The sequence below is a fragment of the Eucalyptus grandis genome, chromosome 1, assembly GCF_016545825.1.
Source record: "Eucalyptus grandis isolate ANBG69807.140 chromosome 1, ASM1654582v1, whole genome shotgun sequence".
NCBI classification, from domain to species: domain Eukaryota; kingdom Viridiplantae; phylum Streptophyta; class Magnoliopsida; order Myrtales; family Myrtaceae; genus Eucalyptus; species Eucalyptus grandis.
The window spans coordinates 52996173-53016784 of NC_052612.1; the positions used below are offsets into that span (position 1 = coordinate 52996173).

General features: G+C 39.0%; 2 protein-coding genes and 1 pseudogene across 5 annotated transcripts; all 3 read left to right on the forward strand.

Annotated features, from left to right (window-relative positions):
* Window positions 1–1109: 1109 nt before the first annotated feature.
* On the forward strand, window positions 1110–2235 carry LOC120291268. The gene is made up of 2 exons (XM_039308409.1): window positions 1110–1482; window positions 1797–2235. Exons 1-2 carry the CDS (start codon window positions 1462–1464, stop codon window positions 2091–2093), a joined length of 318 nt encoding a protein of 105 aa, XP_039164343.1. The 5' UTR covers window positions 1110–1461; the 3' UTR covers window positions 2094–2235.
* A 450-nt stretch (window positions 2236–2685) lies between these two features.
* LOC104436079 (DNA-directed RNA polymerase III subunit 2-like) lies at window positions 2686–4815 on the forward strand. Of its 4 annotated transcripts, XR_005549224.1 has the most exons (5): window positions 2686–2892; window positions 2942–3065; window positions 3442–3540; window positions 3846–3977; window positions 4473–4815. XR_005549224.1 is itself a non-coding variant. In XM_039308417.1 (4 exons), the coding sequence occupies exons 1-4, from the start codon at window positions 2848–2850 to the stop codon at window positions 3696–3698; spliced, it is 258 nt and encodes an 85-aa protein (XP_039164351.1). In that variant the 5' UTR covers window positions 2686–2847; the 3' UTR covers window positions 3699–3786. The 4 variants fall into 4 exon arrangements, 1 of the variants encoding a protein (XP_039164351.1); XR_005549223.1 differs by having other exon boundaries at window positions 2686–3065; XM_039308417.1 differs by lacking the exons at window positions 3846–3977; window positions 4473–4815 and adding an exon at window positions 3660–3786 and having other exon boundaries at window positions 2952–3065; window positions 3481–3540.
* An 83-nt stretch (window positions 4816–4898) lies between these two features.
* LOC104438633 lies at window positions 4899–19860 on the forward strand (annotated as a pseudogene).
* The last annotated feature ends 752 nt before the right edge of the window (window positions 19861–20612 follow it).

A 20612-nucleotide genomic window follows, 5' to 3' on the forward strand; every position in this document is an offset into this window, starting at 1 on the left:
TAAATTGGTGTAGCAAACAAACCGAACCAAGACATGAGCCGTGGCACTATCATTTTGGGAACTACTTACCTTTCACGAAATTGAATCATTAAGTAAAAGAACCCCACAAAAGAGAGGTTTACAAAGAAAACAAGGAAAAAAAAAAAAAAAACCAAAATAAAGCAATCCAATAAGCCCTTATCAAGAATATGGATAGATGGTTCACGCCTCATATGAGCACTGGATCGCCAACCCAAAATCGCAAATCCTAAATCATAACCTAATCACTTCGGTCTAGTGGCCATCGTTCGAACTGGCGGTCAAGAATCAAACTCTACCGTAAAGATCGCCAAAATTGATTTACTCAGCTAAATTAGTTGCAGCACAACCGCCCATCATTAGACGAATCGCGACAAAACTAATCCCATTCAAATCTGAAGGAACACGTCTCATCGAGCAGTGATGGAATTCACATAGTATAGAATAGTCGACGTCTTCTTGCCTCGAATTCTTGATGATGAAGACTGGTGGCGGAGCGGCAGGATGGCACGAGTGGATTAGTGTCGAGTCGTGGCTTTAGAATGGCGGACGTTCTGGTGAGGGAATGGAAAAGGAGAAGATGGATGTAATCATGAGGTTTAAAATGAAGATACGATGGTGAGGCCGTGAGGGAAAATCAAAATTTGGTGAGGTGGCCTTTTTATCTTTTCGCTCCACCGCTTTTGGAATTCTACATCCTTCAACTTTGTGGCAGCATGAGGAGGAGACAACTCCGAGGGTTCATGTCTTTGGGGTGAGAAATTCTCACATGTTCATGACACCTTGCAAATTAATGCAAGGACGTGGTTGTTACGTGTGATGAGAAGGAGAAGAAGCGGCGGTCTTCTTCATGTTGCGGTCCTCACTCGTTGACTCGGCAGAGCCGATCCTGGATGGTTTGGGGGAAACGTGTCAAAGGTCGATGGATTGAGGTGGTAGGTTGCCGGGTGACGTGGTAGTGGCGTGCTAAAGTGGCACGCGCTATCGGTCTGAGGGGTCGTCGTGGGGGAGGCTAAGGTGGTGTTGCGGTGGTGACTTGGTGATATGGAGGCAAGACATGGTTGTGAGTAGGGGTGAGCGCGGTTCCGGTTTCGGCTCCCGAATCCTTTTCTCTGGGAACTGGCGATTTCGGTTCCGATCCCATCGAAACCGGAATCGGAACCGGGAACCGATTAGAGCTCTAAAAGAAAGCCCCAAATCACTTCACATGTTCACACTTCACAGTACTGAGTCTCTCCCGTTCGCTTCCTCTGCCCGTCGCCGACGCTGCTCGCCCTCGACGCCACCGGACGTTGCTCACCTCGCCGCTCAGCCGCTCGCTGTCGATGCCGCCGCTGGACGCTGCTCGTCCCCTGGTGGAGGCCACTTGCTCGCCCAGCCGCCCCCCGACGCCGCTCGCTGCTCGCCCAGCAGCCTTGACGCCGCTCACCCCCCGACACTGCAATGCATGTGCGAGATGATGAAGTAAATGATTTGCGCTCTTTAGATAACAACTGCTTTATTAATTTGACCCAATTAAGGGAAAACTCCAGCGTTTACTCTTTGCAGGCAACAGTTATTGCATCGATACTTTTTCTCAGTCATGTTCTTTCGCTTGATGTGAATACTATAGTCTGTCTCCTCATAAGTGTCCCAATTCTACCCACGATAGAACGCTTGAAGTGTCACTTGTTTCTTAAGAGTGCCCCATATGTCGTACAACCGAACTTCTTGCATGCTTTTCTTGTTAATTTGGAGTTCTTGACATAGTTTGTTTCACCACCTGTTGATTCTTCCAGGTTCTTGCTGGAAGCTACTTCTCTGTGGCAGGAGCACTTGTGGGTTTGCTAAAACCAGGGAGGATGAGCATGTTTGGGACGTTGCTAATAATCTGGGGTCTTGTCAAGGAGGGCATCTTGGGAAAGCCTGTGAATGTGGATCCTGCAAAGGCAGTCTATGTTTATCCTACGATGTTGCTTGCATTGATCTGTGCCTTGTCATCCATTAAATATGATGTGAAGAAGGCCATGAGACCTGCCCCTGCTCGAACAATTGCAAAGCCACTGCAGAGCTCATCAAAATTTAAGCTGAAATAAGATGAATTGTAAGCAACAGTTCTGTTGAAGATGTCACTCTTTTTTTGTTAGGATTCTTGTTGTCAAAATTTTTGAAGAGTCTCACGTCAACATATGGATCTTCAGTCCAACTTTTATAATCAATTGAATTGTGAGTTTTATATGGCTTGTTGGGTATGTATGCCTTTTATGACTGAGCAGTCTCTCTTCACTCTCACTTCTGATTCATTCGCACAAGTGAGTAGGTTTCTGCTGAACTCACAATTTAGCAGACTAAAGTAAACAACAATAACTGTTTATTAAGATTTAGAGAACAAAGAGCAAAGACAAAACTGGCTTTACCTGAGGGAAGTTGACTCCTAACTGTAATCCCCATCTGTCAAATTCATCTTCAAAAACTCATGTTTTATTGCGTATGCCCAATTTTAGCCGCAAAGCACATTTTCCTTGATCATCATTAATAGTTTTCATGCCATGTCTGCTTCCTTCTCAACCTCAATGGTCACATGTTTTTCTTTTCCCACTTGGGAATTCTGAGCTCTTATGCAAAGTTGGTAGTGATGCGCATGTTAAGGCTCATTTTCTTTCCTACTTTGCATATTCTCTGTTTCAGGCAATTTATGCTTAAATTGGTGGCCACATGCACATTAAGACTTTTTGTCCCTAAATGACCCCTACATGTCCTGTTGAGGTTTATTAGTGCTGCAAAGCTGCAGAACTTCTGTGATTCGCAAGCTCCTGTTCTACCGCCAAAGAACTTATATGGATAGTTGTGATGGAGAAAGGGAAGATGTACTTACAACTCAATCAATTTGCCAAGGTGGTTTCGTATGTGCTTAAAAGGAACGTCTCTGATTTTTTGTGTTGAGCTTTCTGCAGAATATTCCAATTATGATAGTCATGAAGGCAATGGGAATGGAAAGTGATCAAGAGGTTGTCCAGATGATCGGCAGAGACCCTAGATATAGTGCCCTACTTCTTCCATCGATTGAGGTATGTGTTTGGTCAAGGAAATTTTTTTATGCTTGTTAGGATCAATCATTTTTCGTCTGACAATTCTGTATGCATTAGAGCGAATCTTTAGCGACTGATTTTCTCTAATGCTTGTGATTATGTGCATGTAATATCTTATCTTGTTTTATGATCTTCCGGAGCATTAATTTTCTCATGCTATCATGGCGTGTTTAATTGCCAATGATAATTATTTTTCTGGAAAATGGAATTATGAAAACCTTTGTAGTCCTGGGTAAATTTAGTGAAGTCATCGTGGAAGTGGATAAGCTTAATCCAGTTTACTTATCAATATCATGTAGGAAGGATATGAAATTGTATTTGGTTGCATGTTTCTGATTTTGTGTATTCTCTCTAGGTTATGGCTTTTATGTCTCACAAGTTGCTTTAATCTCGGGAATGTGCAAGCCTCAGTATATTTACACAACAACAAGCTCTTGAGTTCCTCCAGGGAAAGGTTTGAAAAGCTTTGCAACTTCAAGCTCTTGAGTTTCCTATTGCATTTTTGTTCTGCAAGAGTTCAACAAGTTCCTTCAGCTTGTAATATAGTTCCCATTGGCTCTGCACTTTAAACAGAAAAGAGGGACCACTCCATTATTGAATACACCATGTTAATTGTTTGTTTATGCACTCTGGGACCTATGCTCTTGTGCCTGGCCAGGTCTTTAACGAATAGCATAATCATATATCTCAACTCAACTCTAGATGCAAGTACATGAAATCTCGACAACTAACTTCATTGTTTTTTCTTTCCTGTTCCAGGCCAATATAATGCATACATTTTCCCAGGACTTGGTCTAGGCTTGATAATGTCTGGGCTTGCGAACTTTGGTATTCTAAGAGCATGACAATTCAATTTGCCGATGGAGCGGCATTAGTCAAAGGGACAAAAAGGTGCTTTTTTTTTTTTTTTTTTTTTATGCTTCTGCTCCCAAGGAAATATTTTTGGCAATTTATGGAGATAGAAGCTTTGGTTTGTCTCTTTCCTTCTTCATTATAATTAAAATCTGAAAATGAAAAAAAAAAGAACCTATTGGAACCTGTACCCGAGGGTAGGTTCCAAGTTCCAGACGGAACCAAACCAGAATCGGGAACCGCTCACCCCTTGTGAGGCACAGATAGTGTTGACCCAATGACGAGCTTCGGGGTGCGGCGTTGACAGTCACTCGAGGTTCTCGATTCCGTCTGGTGAAAACTCAAATGTCACACATTGTACAGATCTTCTGTCCATCTTACTCTAATGTTTGGTTAAAGTCCACTCATTAGTGATTTTTCTAATATATCTTGCCTCATGCTGTCAAAATATTCTAAATCTCCTTCTCTTTCATACCTATCTTTTTTCTTTTGTTGTTTTATCTCTAACTTTATTCGGCCGGAATTTGTTTTTAGATAGAAGATGGCCACCCCAGAAGAAAACAACGATGTGAAAACTCTTGAAACATAGCCCAACAAAAGGAGAAACAAGAAGTCCATCATCTAGGAACACTTCACAATAGAAATTGTGAGTCCTAGATCTAGAAGGGCATGCTGTAAGCAGTGCAAGCAAAGTTTCACTTATGGCATAGGCTCGGAGGTCGCTAGCACTAGCCAGCAAAGTAAGGTGCGATGAATCATTGACTGAACTGATAATGCAACGGGCAGAAATTTCAGAATTACCTAAATTCACTGGGGATTTGGAAAACTTGAAAATTTTGAATATTGCTTACCGTAAGAAATTGAGTAGTTTACCCAATACTATTAGCAAGTTTGGGCAAACTTGAAGTATTAATTGCCTCATTCTGCTGGAGTCTGGGAGAAGAAGTTCCTATAGATGGGATGTCTTCATTGAAGATCCTTCAATTAAGTTATGTGAGCATTTCTGGCTTCCCTGATGCAACTGTGAAGCTTTCTAATCTCGAAGAACTTGATTTAAAGGACTGCGACATGATTCAGTCACCATCGAAGCTTCCTACCAATTTAACAGATCTAGTAATCACCTATCATCCTCGCACATTGCCTTAACTTTCTCATCTAATCCATCTAAAACAGCTTAGTTTTCATGATTGCAAATTGCCGGAATCTAAGTCAGAGTTTCCTTCAAGAACATTGAAGCTCTATGTCTCCGGGTGTTACAAGTTGAAAGAGTTGCCAAGTTTGTTGAGTTCGGAACTCTTGTCAATATTAGGTATCGAAGCATGCCAAGAGCCAAGAGAAATCAAGGGTCTGGAAGGATTAAAATCCTTAAAAGAGCTAATGTAATTGGATGCAACAAGTTGTCCAACCTAAATGGCTTTGAACATCTAGAGTCTTTGAGATGCTTGGGAATGGTAAGGATAGACTTACCCACACACTGCGAGTTGTTCTAACATCTCCAGTTAGATGGTCCAATAGTAAATGATATTTATCAAGGCCTTGACAGATTAAAAAACTTGGAAGAGCTGACAATCTATAGCTACCAATCAGAGAATGATTTGTTCTTTTAACACTCCACTCCTTCGTGAATCCTCTGCCCCATCGGACTCAAGTCTTAGAAGGCGTGCGCGTGAGATAAAAACGTTGACAGTTCAAGAACTGTATCAATGCATTCCATGTTGAACATGGGACAAGGGCAACACCAGATTAAATGAGGCAGAATGTCGCCCAAGGAAGCAAAACAGTCTAGAGGTTTTTTGAATAAAGCACGTGATTGATCAATGAACGGGCGAAACTCAAAAGCCTAAGCCTTTTTTGAGTATTCTAGAATAAATCCATGGCTAAGTGATAGTGATACTATAATTATATATTTGAAATAGATGAGGGTAATTGGGTAGATATAATTTCTACCGTTAGATTGATGAGAGATATACAATTACAGTTGAGCTCGTGCTATAGATAGGGTCCTTCTCCCTTCATTTGTTTCAATCTCACAAGTAATACCATCTTGAAGATTCTCTTGAGAGTTTCTCTCTGTATGACTTGGGAAAAACTTACAAAGGCCAAACGAGTAAGACACGTACTTGTGACTTCAAGAATTTGTTTATCTACATTAACAACAACAGTAACAGCTAAAGTAGATTAATTCCATAAATATTTGCAACTTCTTTTTGTCTCTACTCTTCTTTCTCGTTTTGCGATAAGCACCTTGATCAAGAAACATCACGAGAGCACGATCTAAACAACCCAAAATTAGATACTTCAAAAATAAAAGACCCCACTTACACTTATTGATTAAACAAAACTAAACAGCTCATGTAAGTAGCTTGAACTAGAATAGAGAGCTAGAAGCTTGCGAAATCACCAACCAGTAAGGCAGAGACTCGACGGTCTATACAAACACCAACTCAACACTGCCAGACAAATGTAAAATGTCACTCTTGCGAGGAGGAAAGGAGGACTAGGACAGTTTAATTGCTTGCTTATCCAGTTGTTTCTGGAATGGGGCCCGCCCATTTTTTCATTAAAATCCAATTCAAAGTTGATGATTAAACACATTAAATTTAATATAATTTTGGATGTTCCGTTTAGTCAAAAGAAAAAAATTCTTGATCTCTTCTTATCTTGGATCGTCATCAATAACCGTCTTCAAACTTAAAAATAGCATTTTTATATATGACTTTCTATTGCTCTGCGACATCTGAGATGAAGTCTTTCTCGGATCTGGAGTATATGATGGGTGAAGGCGATGGAAAAGTAAAAAAAGAAGGAAGATCTCGTATTGCGAGAAAATGGTGATATTGAGAAAGAATGAAGACGAAGATCCTTTTTCCTTAAAATTACTTCGCCGAGAATGATTTGTTTTTCTAACACTCCCCTCCTCCGTAAATGCTCTATCCCATCTCTCCCAATCGTTTGCCCATTTGGATCAAAATCTAATACGATTGAAAAACCCATGTAATTCGAGTTTTAGAAGGCCTGCCCGTGATATAAAAAAGGTTGACACTTCGAGAACTATATTGATGCATTCCATGTCGAAGATGTGACAAGGGCATCATCAGATTAAGTGAGGCACAATGTAACAGCCCAAGAAAGCAACACAGTCCAAAGATTTTCTGAATAAAGGACATGACTAATCAATGAAACGGGCGAACCTCGAAAGCCTATGGTTTTGTTGAGTATTCTAAAATACTCCGGAGGGTGGGTGATAGTGATATTGTAATTGTCCACTTGTAGTAAATGTAGATAGTTGGTTAGATGGGGAGATACAATCTCAACCGTCAGATTTATGAGAGATATACAGTCAGGATTGAGCCTGTGCTTGTATATATAGGATAGGGTCCTCCAGCATCCCTCATTTGTATCCATCTCTTCAAAACTTCTTTGTAGAGTTTCTTTCTACGGTCTTTGTGAGTTTGAGTGAGTAAGGCTGACTAGGAAGAACTTCCAAAGCCGCACAAGTAAAACACATACTTGTGATTTTGAGTTTAGTAATAGTTAAAGTAGATTAATTCCATAAATACTTGCAACTTCTTTTTCTCTCTACTTTTCTTTCTTGTTTTGCAATAAGCATCTCGATCAAGAAATATCATGAGAACACAATCTAAAGAACCCAAAATCAGATACTTCAAAAATAAAAGACCCATTTAAAAAAGGAAAGCTCTTACACTTATTGATTAAACAATACTATACAGCTCATGTAGATAGCTCGAAATAGAATAGAGAGGTAGAAGCTTGCAGACTCTACAAACGCCAAATCAACACGACCACACAAATGTAAAATGCCACTCTCTTTGTGCGAGCAAGAAAGGAGGTGTAGGGACAGTTTAATTGCTTGCTTATCCAGTTGTTTATGGAATGGGACCCACCTAATTTTTATGTAAATCCAATTAAAATTGATGATTAAGCACATTAAATTTGGTGTAATTTTGGATGTTTATTTGGCCAAAAGCAAAAAATTCTTCATGCTCTCTTCTTGAATTGTCATTGAGAACCTCTTCACACTTGAAAAATAGCCTTTTTATATACGACTTTTCATCAACTATGCTTCAAGAGATCTTGAAGAATAGCATTTTTACATATGACTTTCCATCGATTATGCTTCGAGAGTTCTTGATTCAATCTACTGAAAATTCCTACTCCACGGAGAAACTAACCTCCATCTGGGAATGCATATTATGCCTATGCAACTCCATTGAGTTTCAAAAGTTGAGCCTCCCATGCCCAATGATACTATACTTTTCATAACATAAGTTGAGCTCTTGATTACCAAAACAAATGATTGAATGAGTTTCAACCAGCATATGGGATTGTCTTTAAAAAATAAATAAAGGGGTACATTCACTCGATTTTCCAAAGGGTTAGAAGAAGCCCATAAACAATCCTAAACCTTGAAGGGATAAAACATTCCAAGTTCAATGCGAAGGAAAGTGCCATTCTTTGTTGCAAAGTGGTGGGAGAGGTGGCATATGATTTTGTGTGATGTGATGTGACCCCGCCCCATGTCTTGTGGGGCCTATTTGGTAATTATACTAATTTTTTTTTGTTATTCTTTTACTCCTTGAAATAAAAAAATTATATTTGATAATATTAGCTAAATTTATATTTCCTAAAATAAGTAAGTGGTTAGAAAATAGATTTAAAATAGAAACAAAAAATTAAATAAAAATCTACTTTTATGTTCCTATGAACAAAAAAGAAATAAAGTCATTTTAAAAAAATAAGCTTAACGTAATCTAATGCTCGTCTTTACCTAATTACTTAGGATCCGGTCTCCCGATCTAATCCGGTCTCCATTTTTGAAAAAAAAAATTCAAAATGTTTGGAAAATATTAGAAATTAGATTTTGAGTAATTTCATTATATTTTAGTGTTGTTTCTAATTTAGAATTAGTTTAGCATAAAAAAATGTGAAAATCTTTTGATGAAAATTGAATTCAAAATTAAATAACCTTTTTGGGCTCTAATATTTGGATTTTTGAATGCATTTTTCTTTTTGGGACAATGCTAGGCCATGAAAGCTTGCGACTCTAGTCTTCTTCCCTTAAGATTCTATTGGAGACATCCTTTAAGATTATATGCAATTTTGTTTTAATAAAAAATTAGATGTCTCCGAATAAGTCTTTTACATTACTATTTATCTTGTGTTCATAGCAGTCGAATAAGCTCGTGCTCCATGGATTTCTTATGTCATTTGCTTGAATGTTTGATGAGTTTATGTAAATAAGTGTACCAACTTTATGATCGCCTCCATCCTCAGTTGTTCCGTCATTGCCCATTCCTCTAAGCAACATTTGATTCTCTTCTTATAGCCAAAAAAGCTGAAAAATGTTTGATGAGTTTGTGTAAATAAGCACACCAACTTTGAGATCACCTGTTTATTGTAATGCCATAGATTTATTTTCAATCTCCTTATATTGTAAGTTATAAACTAGTGAAACTCTCTGTTGCCATTTGCAGCTATCTTTGACTAACTATTATATTGGATTTTTTGAGACCATCTTAGAATATCTTGATCAATTGAATTCTCACAAAAGTCCAGTTTTATCCAAACATGAATTTTTAAGTCTCCACTGACATTTTTATAATTAAATGAAAAAAAAACTGGGAATCAAAATTTTTAAGGTCATACCAAACCCATTTCTATTTTTTTCTATTATAAGAATAGAAATTTTATACGAGCTAGTATAAGAAAATGTTTTACTAAACATCATCTAGGGAATAGAAATTTAAAAAAAAAAAACTATTTATGAATTGAAATTATTTTCGAGAACAAAAATGTTACCAAACACATTAACATCCACTCCACTTGGCTTCTTTACTGCACGTCTCTTCATTTGTGACTCAAGCAATTGTGCTCATGTGGCCCAAAGCAAAGAACACACCAAAACGGGTCAGGGTCCCACTTCGAAGCATCACTGGCTCCATCCTAAAAAGGAATCGATCGGGCAGGCGAACAATCGTGTTGGGTCAGGTGGCAGTGATGATGAACAGATCGATTTTCGAGCGCCCCCTTTATTCTCAAACTTTCAATTGTTAAGCATCGATAAACAATTCGAAAGGCAAAAGACATCTCGCTGCACCAAAAGGGTTGATCTCACGCGTGAGCAATATTCTATTGAGTTGGACTTTTGCTAATGAATGCTTTATGGGGCAGTAATCGAGCTAGGGGTATCGCGGATTTGCCGCGTTTAGGGCTAATCTGGAAAGGTTGGTAACGCTTGGCTTTGGCTTTATCTCTACGTGGACAGTACAAGAACTGCCGATGAGTCCAGACATAATCTCGTCATTTTGGTGGGGATTTTTTGGCTTTCGCCCTTAAGACAAAGGATGCGTGATGGCCGGTCCCTTCCTCACGTGAACCGTAAGTGCACGTGAGTTTCTTGTATTTGTCAGTTTGTCTTGATCTCTTAAACATCGTTAGATTATGGAAAAGGAAAGACGAGGCAAACGTAGTCGAGAGGCGTTTTCTTTTCATCGGTATAGGACACTGAGATTTTCGGATTTGTTTGAATATCAAACTTTGAAAGTGTAATATATGGGCCCAACTAATAGGTCTTTGTAAGCCAGCCAATTGCTTAGCCCAGCCCATTTTTTATGGGCCCAACCCAGCCATGTCTCCTAAAGCCCACAGCTCACCCTCGTTTTCCTTCGCAGATTTTACTCGTTGAAGTGTTGAAGCCGTGACCGTGGAGAAAGGAAAAACGGGAAAGGAGGGGGAAATGAGAGGGAGAAAATTTTTTGCACGTGCACGATCCGGACACCCAACAAACCGATTCAACTGCGAATTGCAACGATGGATAAGTATTCAAGCCTATTTATTCATTTAATTAAAGTAATTTTCGAAATTGGATCTTAAGTATAGAGTTATGTTGATTTTAAATTGTGAGGTTCGATTGATGAACTATTGAGCTATAGATTTATATGCAAATGGTAGGTTGTAGAGTTTGACAAAAATCAATTCTAGTATATTTTGGATGGAATGAAATTATGAACTTTTATGCCAAAGTCATGCGTTCAGATGATACGTGTTACCGATGAAGATGAACATTTGCTATAAACGAGTTTATTTGTTAATGCGCGGGTGTTGTATTATCAAATAATAAGTGTAAAGTTGCTTGTTAATAGTGCTTTTTACGTTTTTCAAATAATTGATAGGAATCTTAATATCGTTGTTCTAAAATAAAAAAATCATCCAAATAATTAACTTTTAGAATTTATTATAATAGTGTTTTACTTGGATTTTGATATCATTTTGTCTAAAATAAAAAAATCATCCATCCTTAAATTTAAAAAAAAGAATAAAATTTCAATATTAGTCTTTTAGTTATACTTTTTCTCTCAATAGTTGATTGTTTTTCAGATTTTTCAGATTGGCTAGCATAATGGTACTGTTACAAACAAGAGGCTTAGCTTCAAAATGTGAAAAATTAGTTTCAAATTATTGAGATACCACCATAAATATAGAATGTTAGCCAAGTCCTTTAAATGTCAAAGGCTAGTTTCAAACATGTTCAATTTCATATCTCATAATTTTAGATGAAGGAAAATAATAACTAAGAATTAATATATGAGAAAAGTAAATATTAGGTATACATAGAATATATATTGTGAATTCTTTTAACATTCTCATGTACACAGTGAGTTAGCTCTTTTATGTACACATTTAAAACCAAATCAGTTTGATATTTTGAAAATGAGTTTACCAGTCTCCTATTAGCTTTAATTGCACACCAGTAAATTGTACGTGAACATTGTATTTTAGTTCTTATATTAGGTTCTTCTTGATTTGGATATTTTTGAACTTCCTTGTTTGTTTTTTTTTACATGGAGTTCCTTTTATAGTAATTGGATTGATGGAAAAAATATTACAAGATTAGTCGAGAAAATCTATTTTATTAAAGATGCTGGTGATGAAGATATCATGATAATAAGGAAAGATATATTCATGTTATCCTAAATGAGTGCTCTTACAAGTCCATACATTTTATAATATTTACACTAAAAGTATATTTAAAAGGCTTTTAAAACATATATAAAGAAGAAATAGTAAAATGACGTAAACAAAATAAAAGAAAAATCACCTTAAAATGTAAGAGAAGAATTAAATAAACTAAATGTCATTTTATATATTATAATAATCTGAATCTTGTTCATTGATAATTTTAGAGATTTTTTTTTTTTCTTTAGACTTACTTTTTAGCAAAAAATTATTATTTAATGGGAATTCATTTCCCAAGGAAACCGGACAAGAAAAAGTCAATCTTCGCCGGAGCGGGAAAGTTAAAAAGTTCGAAGAAATCAGAAGCGGGGGAAGACGACGATCCTCCGAGCTCCGGCCACCGCCATGGAAGAAACCCTATCGCGAATCGTCGCCTACCTGGAAGAGCTCCGGCCACCTCCGGCCGCCTCCTCCTCCCCCCTCCTCCACCCGCCGCCGCCGGTTCCCGAATCGACGCTCTCTCTCGGACCTGCGCCGCCTCGTCGGCGCCGGCGATGCGGACCTCGTCGACCGGTTCTTCGAGGACCTCGCCTCGAGGAACCTCCCTCCGTCTTCCCTCGCGCAGTGCGTCGGTTCGACCATGGACTCAGGCGGCAACCCTCTCCTCTCTCTTGTGGCGTCGGACGTCTACCTTGTCCCTGCTCCTGTCCCCGAACGCTCCCGTCCTGAGCCTCTTCGCTCCGATGGCGTTCGTCTCCCTCCTGCACTCTGTTCGGAAGTCCGTCAGGTCTCGGCAGGCGGCTCCCGAGGAAGATGATGGGAGTGGAGCGAGAGCTCCGGTGAAATCGAAGAGGAAATGTGGGAGGCGTGGCTCGGGATCTCGGAATTTGCGCCACGTCGGTAATGATGTTGTCGAGGAGGGCGAGATTGATGAGAGGCTTTTCTTCGCTGTGCTGGAGAAGCTGGTTTTAGTGATGGATTTGATTCATTTGGATAGATTTCTGGATAGTTTGAAGTCTTTAGTACGTACCGTAGCTGAACTTCCAACGGTGGTGCCTGATTCTTTCTGTAACCCAAGCGTTCATCGCAAGCTAACTAACTTGTGTTCGCGGTTCTTAAGAGTAGCATTGAGGCCCAAGCATGGAGACCAGGCTAATTCTGCTGTAGAGGTTTTGAAATCTTTGTCTCCATTGATTATGTTAGCTAAATCAGAAGTGAGGACGTTTGCTTTTTGTGATGAATTGTATAGTGGATGCAGGGAAAGAGTGCCGAGGCGTAAAGAAAGCTGTTGTAAATTTGCCGAGATATTTGGTCCAGAAGGCCACAGAGAAGTCCGAGCTTCGTGCCTCAGCAGTGGAGTCAATAATGGAGTTATTTAGAGCTCTAGAACATAGCGATCAGGTCAGCTTTGTGGAATATGTGGTGAAGATGACAGAAGGAAAAAGTAGTTTTAGGCTCTTGGCTGTTGATCTTATTGTTCCAATTGTGATGTCATTGAAAGATCCACTTGGCGTTCAGGCAAATGAAGTGAATGATCCGTAGGGGTTGGGATGTCTGCAGGTCTTGGTTATGCGTGGTTCCAATTCGAACTCAGCCATTAGAGCATGCTCTTTATCAAATTTAGTTCATTTGGTAGGGTTTTTTCGCAAATGATGATAGGAGTTGCAAGATTCTGAAGGAAGTACTGGGAATTGGAGATGGAGTTAGTCAGAAGACAGAGGCCACTATAAATAATCTTTTGAAGATTCAGTGTCTGGATGAGAGGGCAGCAGTGAGGAAGGCTGCACTTAATCTGGTCACAAAGTTGACATCTTCTTACAGTGGTTCTTTTGATGAAGTTTTGTTAAAGACTATGGGTATGGCTTGTTCTGATCCGCTCGTTAGTATAAGGAAAGCAGCAGTTTCAGCCCTCTCTGAGGTTAGATTGTGTGGCCTTACCTTGTGATTTTTTTTTGTCTTAGAGTTATTTTTGAGCTAGTTATTTTGCGTTATTATATCAACTGGTGAATAGATGTGGTTTAAGCAGTTTGATATTCTTGATTTCCATTTCTCCCAATTTACCATAGTTTTTAAGAATCCCGGGGAATGGTCAATTTCTGATACATAAGCTCACTATTGACATACACAGCACTTCTTGAATGAGATATCACCATTAGTCTGATTAAAAGCCTTAAGCTGGCTTTAACAATTTTTTTTACATTCCTAGTTGGTGAGCATGAGACCATTTACTTGCAGTATTTCTGCAAGAGATCAATGAAGCAATGAGTTACTTTTTTGTTGGCAGGGGAGAAGGATGAAATGGACCATTAACATTTATACATTGTGGCTAGTTGATCTGGTCATTTGATTGTACTTTCCATCTTACTGTTTCTTTTTGGTGCTCAATGCTTTTACATTCTTTTATCTATCTCTAACAATAAAGGCATAACACTTTGTCAGAATCTAATAATTTCTAACATTTGGGTTTTAAACTTTCAGTGCAAGATCAAGTAACTGACATGTGATTAATATGATTGCATGTCCACCTCATGCAATAATCTCTATAGTCCCCATGACTACTCTTAGCTCCCCAATTGTGGATCATTATTAGATTGCGTTGTTGTGAATAACTCAATGAAGGACATTATATAAGAACGGAGAACCAAATTTGCATACTTCTATTTTATGATAATTAAACTGTAAATTTAGCATATTGTTTTTCATAGGACCTCATGCTTTTGCAATTAACAAGCTTGAAATGTTATTTGCCTCGTAGCATTTTGATTTTATACACATCATCTGCTCCCAAGTTTCTGTTGCAGCACATGATCTTATGTGAATCTCTTTCTTTGCTTTTTAGGCCTTCAGGAAATTTCCGGATGGAATTGTAGCAACTGAGTGGTTGCATTCTGTCCCTCGCTTAATAAGTGACAATGAGTCAAGCATCCAGGAGGAATGTGAAAACTTGGTCCTAGAACTGGTTCTGGAGAAGATTTCAAGAGTGGGATTAGCTGGTTCACCTCATAATTACTCTGCTCCATATAAGTTGCATGACAAGGAGAAAGATTTTGAAAGGCAGATTGACTTACTATTTCCAAATGGAGCATTGGGTCTACCGCGAGAGATTTGGAATGGTGAAGTAGTGCCTTGGATAAAGAAGATCTGCAAAAGTCTTGGCAAGAAAAATCAGCTTAGGCCTGCGGTAGCTACAGCTCTTCAAAATATGATTAAAGCATCAGAATCTCTCTGGTTAAGTCAGTTGCTGCCAATCAAAAGTGGACAGCCCCACAAGGTGCTTGGTTTCTTCTATCAGAGGTGTCAGCATACCTTCCAAATGCTGTTGACTGGCAGTTTCTCCATCATCACTGGCAACTCCTTGATAAAACTAGATTGGGATGTGAAATAAAGACTCCACTTACCCATGGAGATTGGCATGATGACAATGATGATGCGGAACCTTGTTCTGTCACTTGGGCTGGTGATCGTGTTTTCCTCTCGAACAATGTCTAACATTTCTCTCGAGCTACCTCCTGACCCTGCTGCAGACTTGGCTCATAATTTTTTTGAAACGGATTGAAGGATTTGATACGCACCCAACGGAGGTACATAATCTTTCACCATCAATCATATCAGGCCAATCACTCTTTGATTTTCTGCATGCTGGCTGTTTTCTCTACCATATGTTCTAAGAAAGGGGACTGCGGGTAAATCTGTTTCATTTGACAAGTGAATGAAGAAGTTGTACATCTCAGCATATGGTGTGGAACTTCAAGTAGTGGAACAAAATGGTCTTTATGCTTGAAGCTCGTTTAGCATGTAGAATAAGATAAATTGAATAGGTTTCTCTTGATTTGATGGCTGTCTTTAGGTACCGATGTTTTTCCATCTTACACAAGACATCAACTTTAAGTCTTCCCTTGCCCTTTAATGCCTTGATACTAGTCCAAGTACCTCAGGTAACTTCCAATTGTTCTGTGACCATTGTTTCCAATGGCACATGGGATTAAAAAGAATGTCTCCTCTTCAGACCACATCTTCCAACAGCCATCACTAAGGTGGCTTGAATCATGCTCTGCAATAGAAAATCTTTCAAAACCAAGTGTGGAGCTTGCCTAATGAATTCATGAATTGGAAGGCACATTTATCTAAAATTTTACTCATATTCACTAACCTAATGCATGTGCATGTGTTATTAATGGGATCATATTCACTAAAAAATGCATGTGCATATGTTATTAATGGGACTGTCTGGTTGCAGGTCAATGCTCATGTAAAAGTCCTTAGAACAGTGTGCAAGCAGAAGGCTTTAAGTGCAGTAGAGGCTGACGCACTTATTTTAAGATGGGTAAGACAACTTCTCTCTAAAGCCACCCAAGTTATAGAAAAGTACATTTCTGAGATCACACAAGCAAATGAAGAAGACAGCTTCTTTACTCCTCCGAGAAGTGGCAATAGAAGAGGTAGAAGATCTATGACAACATCCGAATTACTGTCACAAGCAACAATTGCAGCTTATAAAGTTGGTTCTTTAGTTATTTTTTGTCCTTCAGTAGACTTTAGCACAGTGATCCCATTATTGCACGAGATAATTACTTCTGGAGGTCTCCATCCAAAATCAAAGTTGTTACCAGCTCCTCAAGTTTCTCTGAAGCATGTAGCCACATCATTGTATATACAAGGGTGGTTGACGCTGGGAATGCTTCATGGATGGGAAAATTGCAAAGGGTTATATACTCCTGTTTGTTCAGGTAGTATATGTTCTTTTCTAAATGGGCTTACATTTTATTGGAAATTTTTGTGATATCATGTTCTGGTTTAGAAAGGAGCAAGTTAGGTGCATTTTACTCCAAAAATTTTGCAACTTTTAGTACATTAGTTTCCTAATGTCTTGAAGTAGCTTTTATTCTAAAAAGTGTAGTTTGGTAAGACTGCACTTTGCTATGATGCCCATTTATGCGTCTCTTCAAGATTAAAGAGTGCTGATATGTGGAGATATTATCTAGGTTCCCCTGAATATTCCCATTTAGGATTGTCAGATTACCTTCCTTTAGAGTTTGAAAGGCCAAACTGCAAACACTGTTTTTCTGTGCTGCTGCTTTTGTTAGTCTTTTAATTAAATGGGTTCTGACAATATAAAACTTAAGTTTGAGGAAAGTGTTGGTCTTATGTATTTTCTACTATGAACGGGACTAAACCTCCCAGCTTAAAGTTAGTTCATGTCTGCAAGACATCCTTTGCAAGATATTGGAATTTATTGAAGATACTGGTCAGTGAAATACCACTTTGATGCATGCCAAGACTCGGCTTTAGATGATTTGACAATTAGAGATTAAATAAAATGATCAACAAAATTTGAATTTGTTCTTGAAATTTCAAATGAATATGTGAAACCTTTGCTTGAAATGCTTCCTGGCTTTCCCCTTGAACCCTGAAATCTGCTTTTTAGTTGACATGTTGTGTTCCTGATAATTTTTTATGATGTTCAAGTTTTTCCCTAAAAGATCTTGTCTTCTAGTTGGCTTTCCCCATTTTGTTTTCTTGTTTATCGTGTTAACGATTTCCTAATGTTGCAGGAGCTTGAGAAAAGTGATTCAGCCACTCTTATGAACAATCTTGTTGTGATGATGGCGGATTTTTGTGTTCGTGACACTGCTTTAATTGATTGGTGAGTGCTAATTGTACTAGTTGTGATATTTGACCCACTTATGCGGAAGTGATAAGGATTCACTTGAAGCTTGGAAAACTGTTTGCGTGGCTAATGCTTCATCACTATAAATTCACATAGCAAAGATCACGAGGTGTCTGGGTGATCCATGCGAACTTGTCAGGAGGCAGATTTTCATACTTCTGTCAAGATTGCTCCAGGTCTAGCTTTGCTTCTGGTATCACTATTTCTGATGTCATTTTTAGACAAAAGCTTTGCTTGTTGATGACGATATACTCTTCCATTGATTTGTTGGCATAAATTACTTCAGAGGGACTATGTGAAATGGAGGGGAGTGCTCTTTCTTCGATTTCTTTTGTCTCTGGTGGATGAATCTGAAAAGATCAGAGAACTTGCTGATATTCTCTTTGGAAATATACTAAGAGGTAGTTTACAGTTATAAAGGTTGATCTTCATAGAGCTGCTTATTAATCCTGTCCTTTTAAATATATATTCTTCTCTCTTTGCAGTCAAAGCACCACTTTTAGCTTATAACAGTTTTGTGGAAGCAATTTTTGTTCTGAATGATTGCCGTGCGCATGGTGGACATTATAGTTCACAGAGTTCACAGTCTGAGAGCCGGCTGCTATTTTCCATAACGTATGGATTACATACCTCAATTAAGAATTTTTACTGGAATTGAGATCTCATTCAGAGAGAAAACATCATATGGTACCAAAAGATACACTTCATCAGGCTTAAATTTCCAGGGGCACTGATGAAATTTCAAGGTCCCAGAGAATGCGCATTTACACTTGTTTGCTGAAACAAATGGCCCCTGAGCACTTGTTGGCCACATTTGCCAAGATTTGTGCAGAGTTACGTGCAGTGGCATCTGATGGTATGCTCAATATCGAAGATGCTACTGGACAGTCAGTTCTACAGGTACTATGCAATGCACGTTAATATTGGTCAACAGTTTTGCATGGATAGCTGCAGGAAAAAAAAAACCGATATGTGTTCCCTGTTTGGAATTAAACATTGCAAACGTTATCTCCATAGGCCCATAATAACGCAGAGACTGACCTTTTGCTTCACTACGGAAGGGAAAATAAGGTCTCTCTGTGAAATGCTTGCTAAACTTCATGTGCTGTGTGATTCAAAGCATTGTCATTGAACCGACACTTAGCAGTTGTCGAATGATATCTTCACCAATCACTGTTCTTCTGTTTTTAATAAAACGGTAGTGTTGGACCCTGTAAGCTTATCCTCAGTGACAATCCTAGTTCTTCTTATGATCTGCATAAACTCATCTTTACGTGGATTTATGCACCCTCAAATGAGGGAACAGGATGCTTTTCAGATTCTTGCATGCAAGGAAATCCGCCTCCCAACAAGCCAGAATTTCACATTGAAGTCTCCCGAAATGGATGACGAAAGCATTGGTTCTGGTGGAACATCCCCCACAGCTGCTAAGGGACGGGTCATAAGTCAAGCAGTAAGAAAGAGCCTCATACGAAACACCATCCCCATATTCATAGAGCTGAAGAGATTACTCGAGAGCAAGAACAGCCCCCTCACAGGTTCCCTCATGGATTGCCTCGGTCTCCTCCTCAAGGACTACAAGAATGAGATAGATGAAATATTGGTTGCTGATAAGCAGCTCCAAAGAGAGCTCTTACATGACATGCAGAAACATGAATCTGCAAAGGCCAGATCAGAAGCTGCAGAGACCGTTGCTGTAATGGGAAAATCAGGGAATAATCATGTCTCAGGCTTCCAACGCTCCCAGTGGAGTGTCGTGCCAGAACAAGTCCTCTAATGAATTGCAGAGCAATTCTAGAGTGGCTTCGGTTTGGCAGACACTGCAGCTGAGGCCACAGCACGGTCTGTGCTCAGGGAAGTAAACAGAGGGACTTCCACGCTACCTCTTAGTTCTCTCAAAGTGCCCAGGGTCAGGTCTTGCAATGGAGCGACAGGTAGTAGGGGCACTCCAAGCAATCGTCCCAGAGAAGTACTGGAATCTTTAAGAAGGCAGCCCTTTGGTTCTGATGATGAAGGTTAGAGCCTGCTAATGGTCATGTACTGTTCTGCTTCACCTGAAAATGAAAGCCATTGTAAATTGTCTAGAAATCTTGTGCAAGTTTTGTACCATGAGCAAGTTCTTAATGCGTAGATACGTTCCTGGTGTTGTATTGAAGCATAGGGTGTACTATGTACACTTCCAATTTTACAGCACCACTTCATATGTATTGGTAATGTTTGTAAAATCGGCCCATGAACTTGGGCTTCAATGTACAGTTATCTCATACTTTGTCCCGGTCAAGTTGATTCCAAAACTAGTTTATGGTGTTCAATGTCATGCTTCTGTAAGCATTCAAGCTGGTAGGGTTTCTTGGTAATTCAACTTGGCAGATTTATATTTGATAGACTTAACTCAAGTCTTGTCTTGTCCCTACCTCTCTCGCCATCAGATCGAGTGCCTGGTGAATGATTAGCGTAACATGGCAAAGAACTTGCACACAAAGAATACATCAAATTCTATCTCAAATGGCTCTCCCTTCTCACCTATATTTGGTTCGACCATTGTACAACCAAATCCGCAACATTAAAGCTATCCAAAGATTATATTCATGATATCGGTGTGACCCATTTGCCATAAAATATCTCTAATTCCTCATTTTCATCCGATTACCCTATTTCCTATAAATCTCTCTCGAATGATTAATGTGGTAATAGCGTAGCCACCTAGTGTTTTGTTTGGACTGAAACATTTGTCTGTCATTAAAGTTCTATCAATGTTCATTAAAAGTCAAATCGAACAGTCTAAGGGCCAATTGTGGAATGCATTTTTTCACAGCATGGTGGTGGGGACTAGAGAAAATTATAGTAGACGATTTGGGATATACATATATGAAAAATGAGGTAGAAATATCACATATTAATAAAATATCTATCACACATTATTGCACACATTATCGTACTTTTTTTCTGAGTTGATCGTGCAAGTTGACCAAATGCTTTAGGGGGACATTGAGCTCTGGATCATGGGGTAGGTAATAGTAACTTGACAA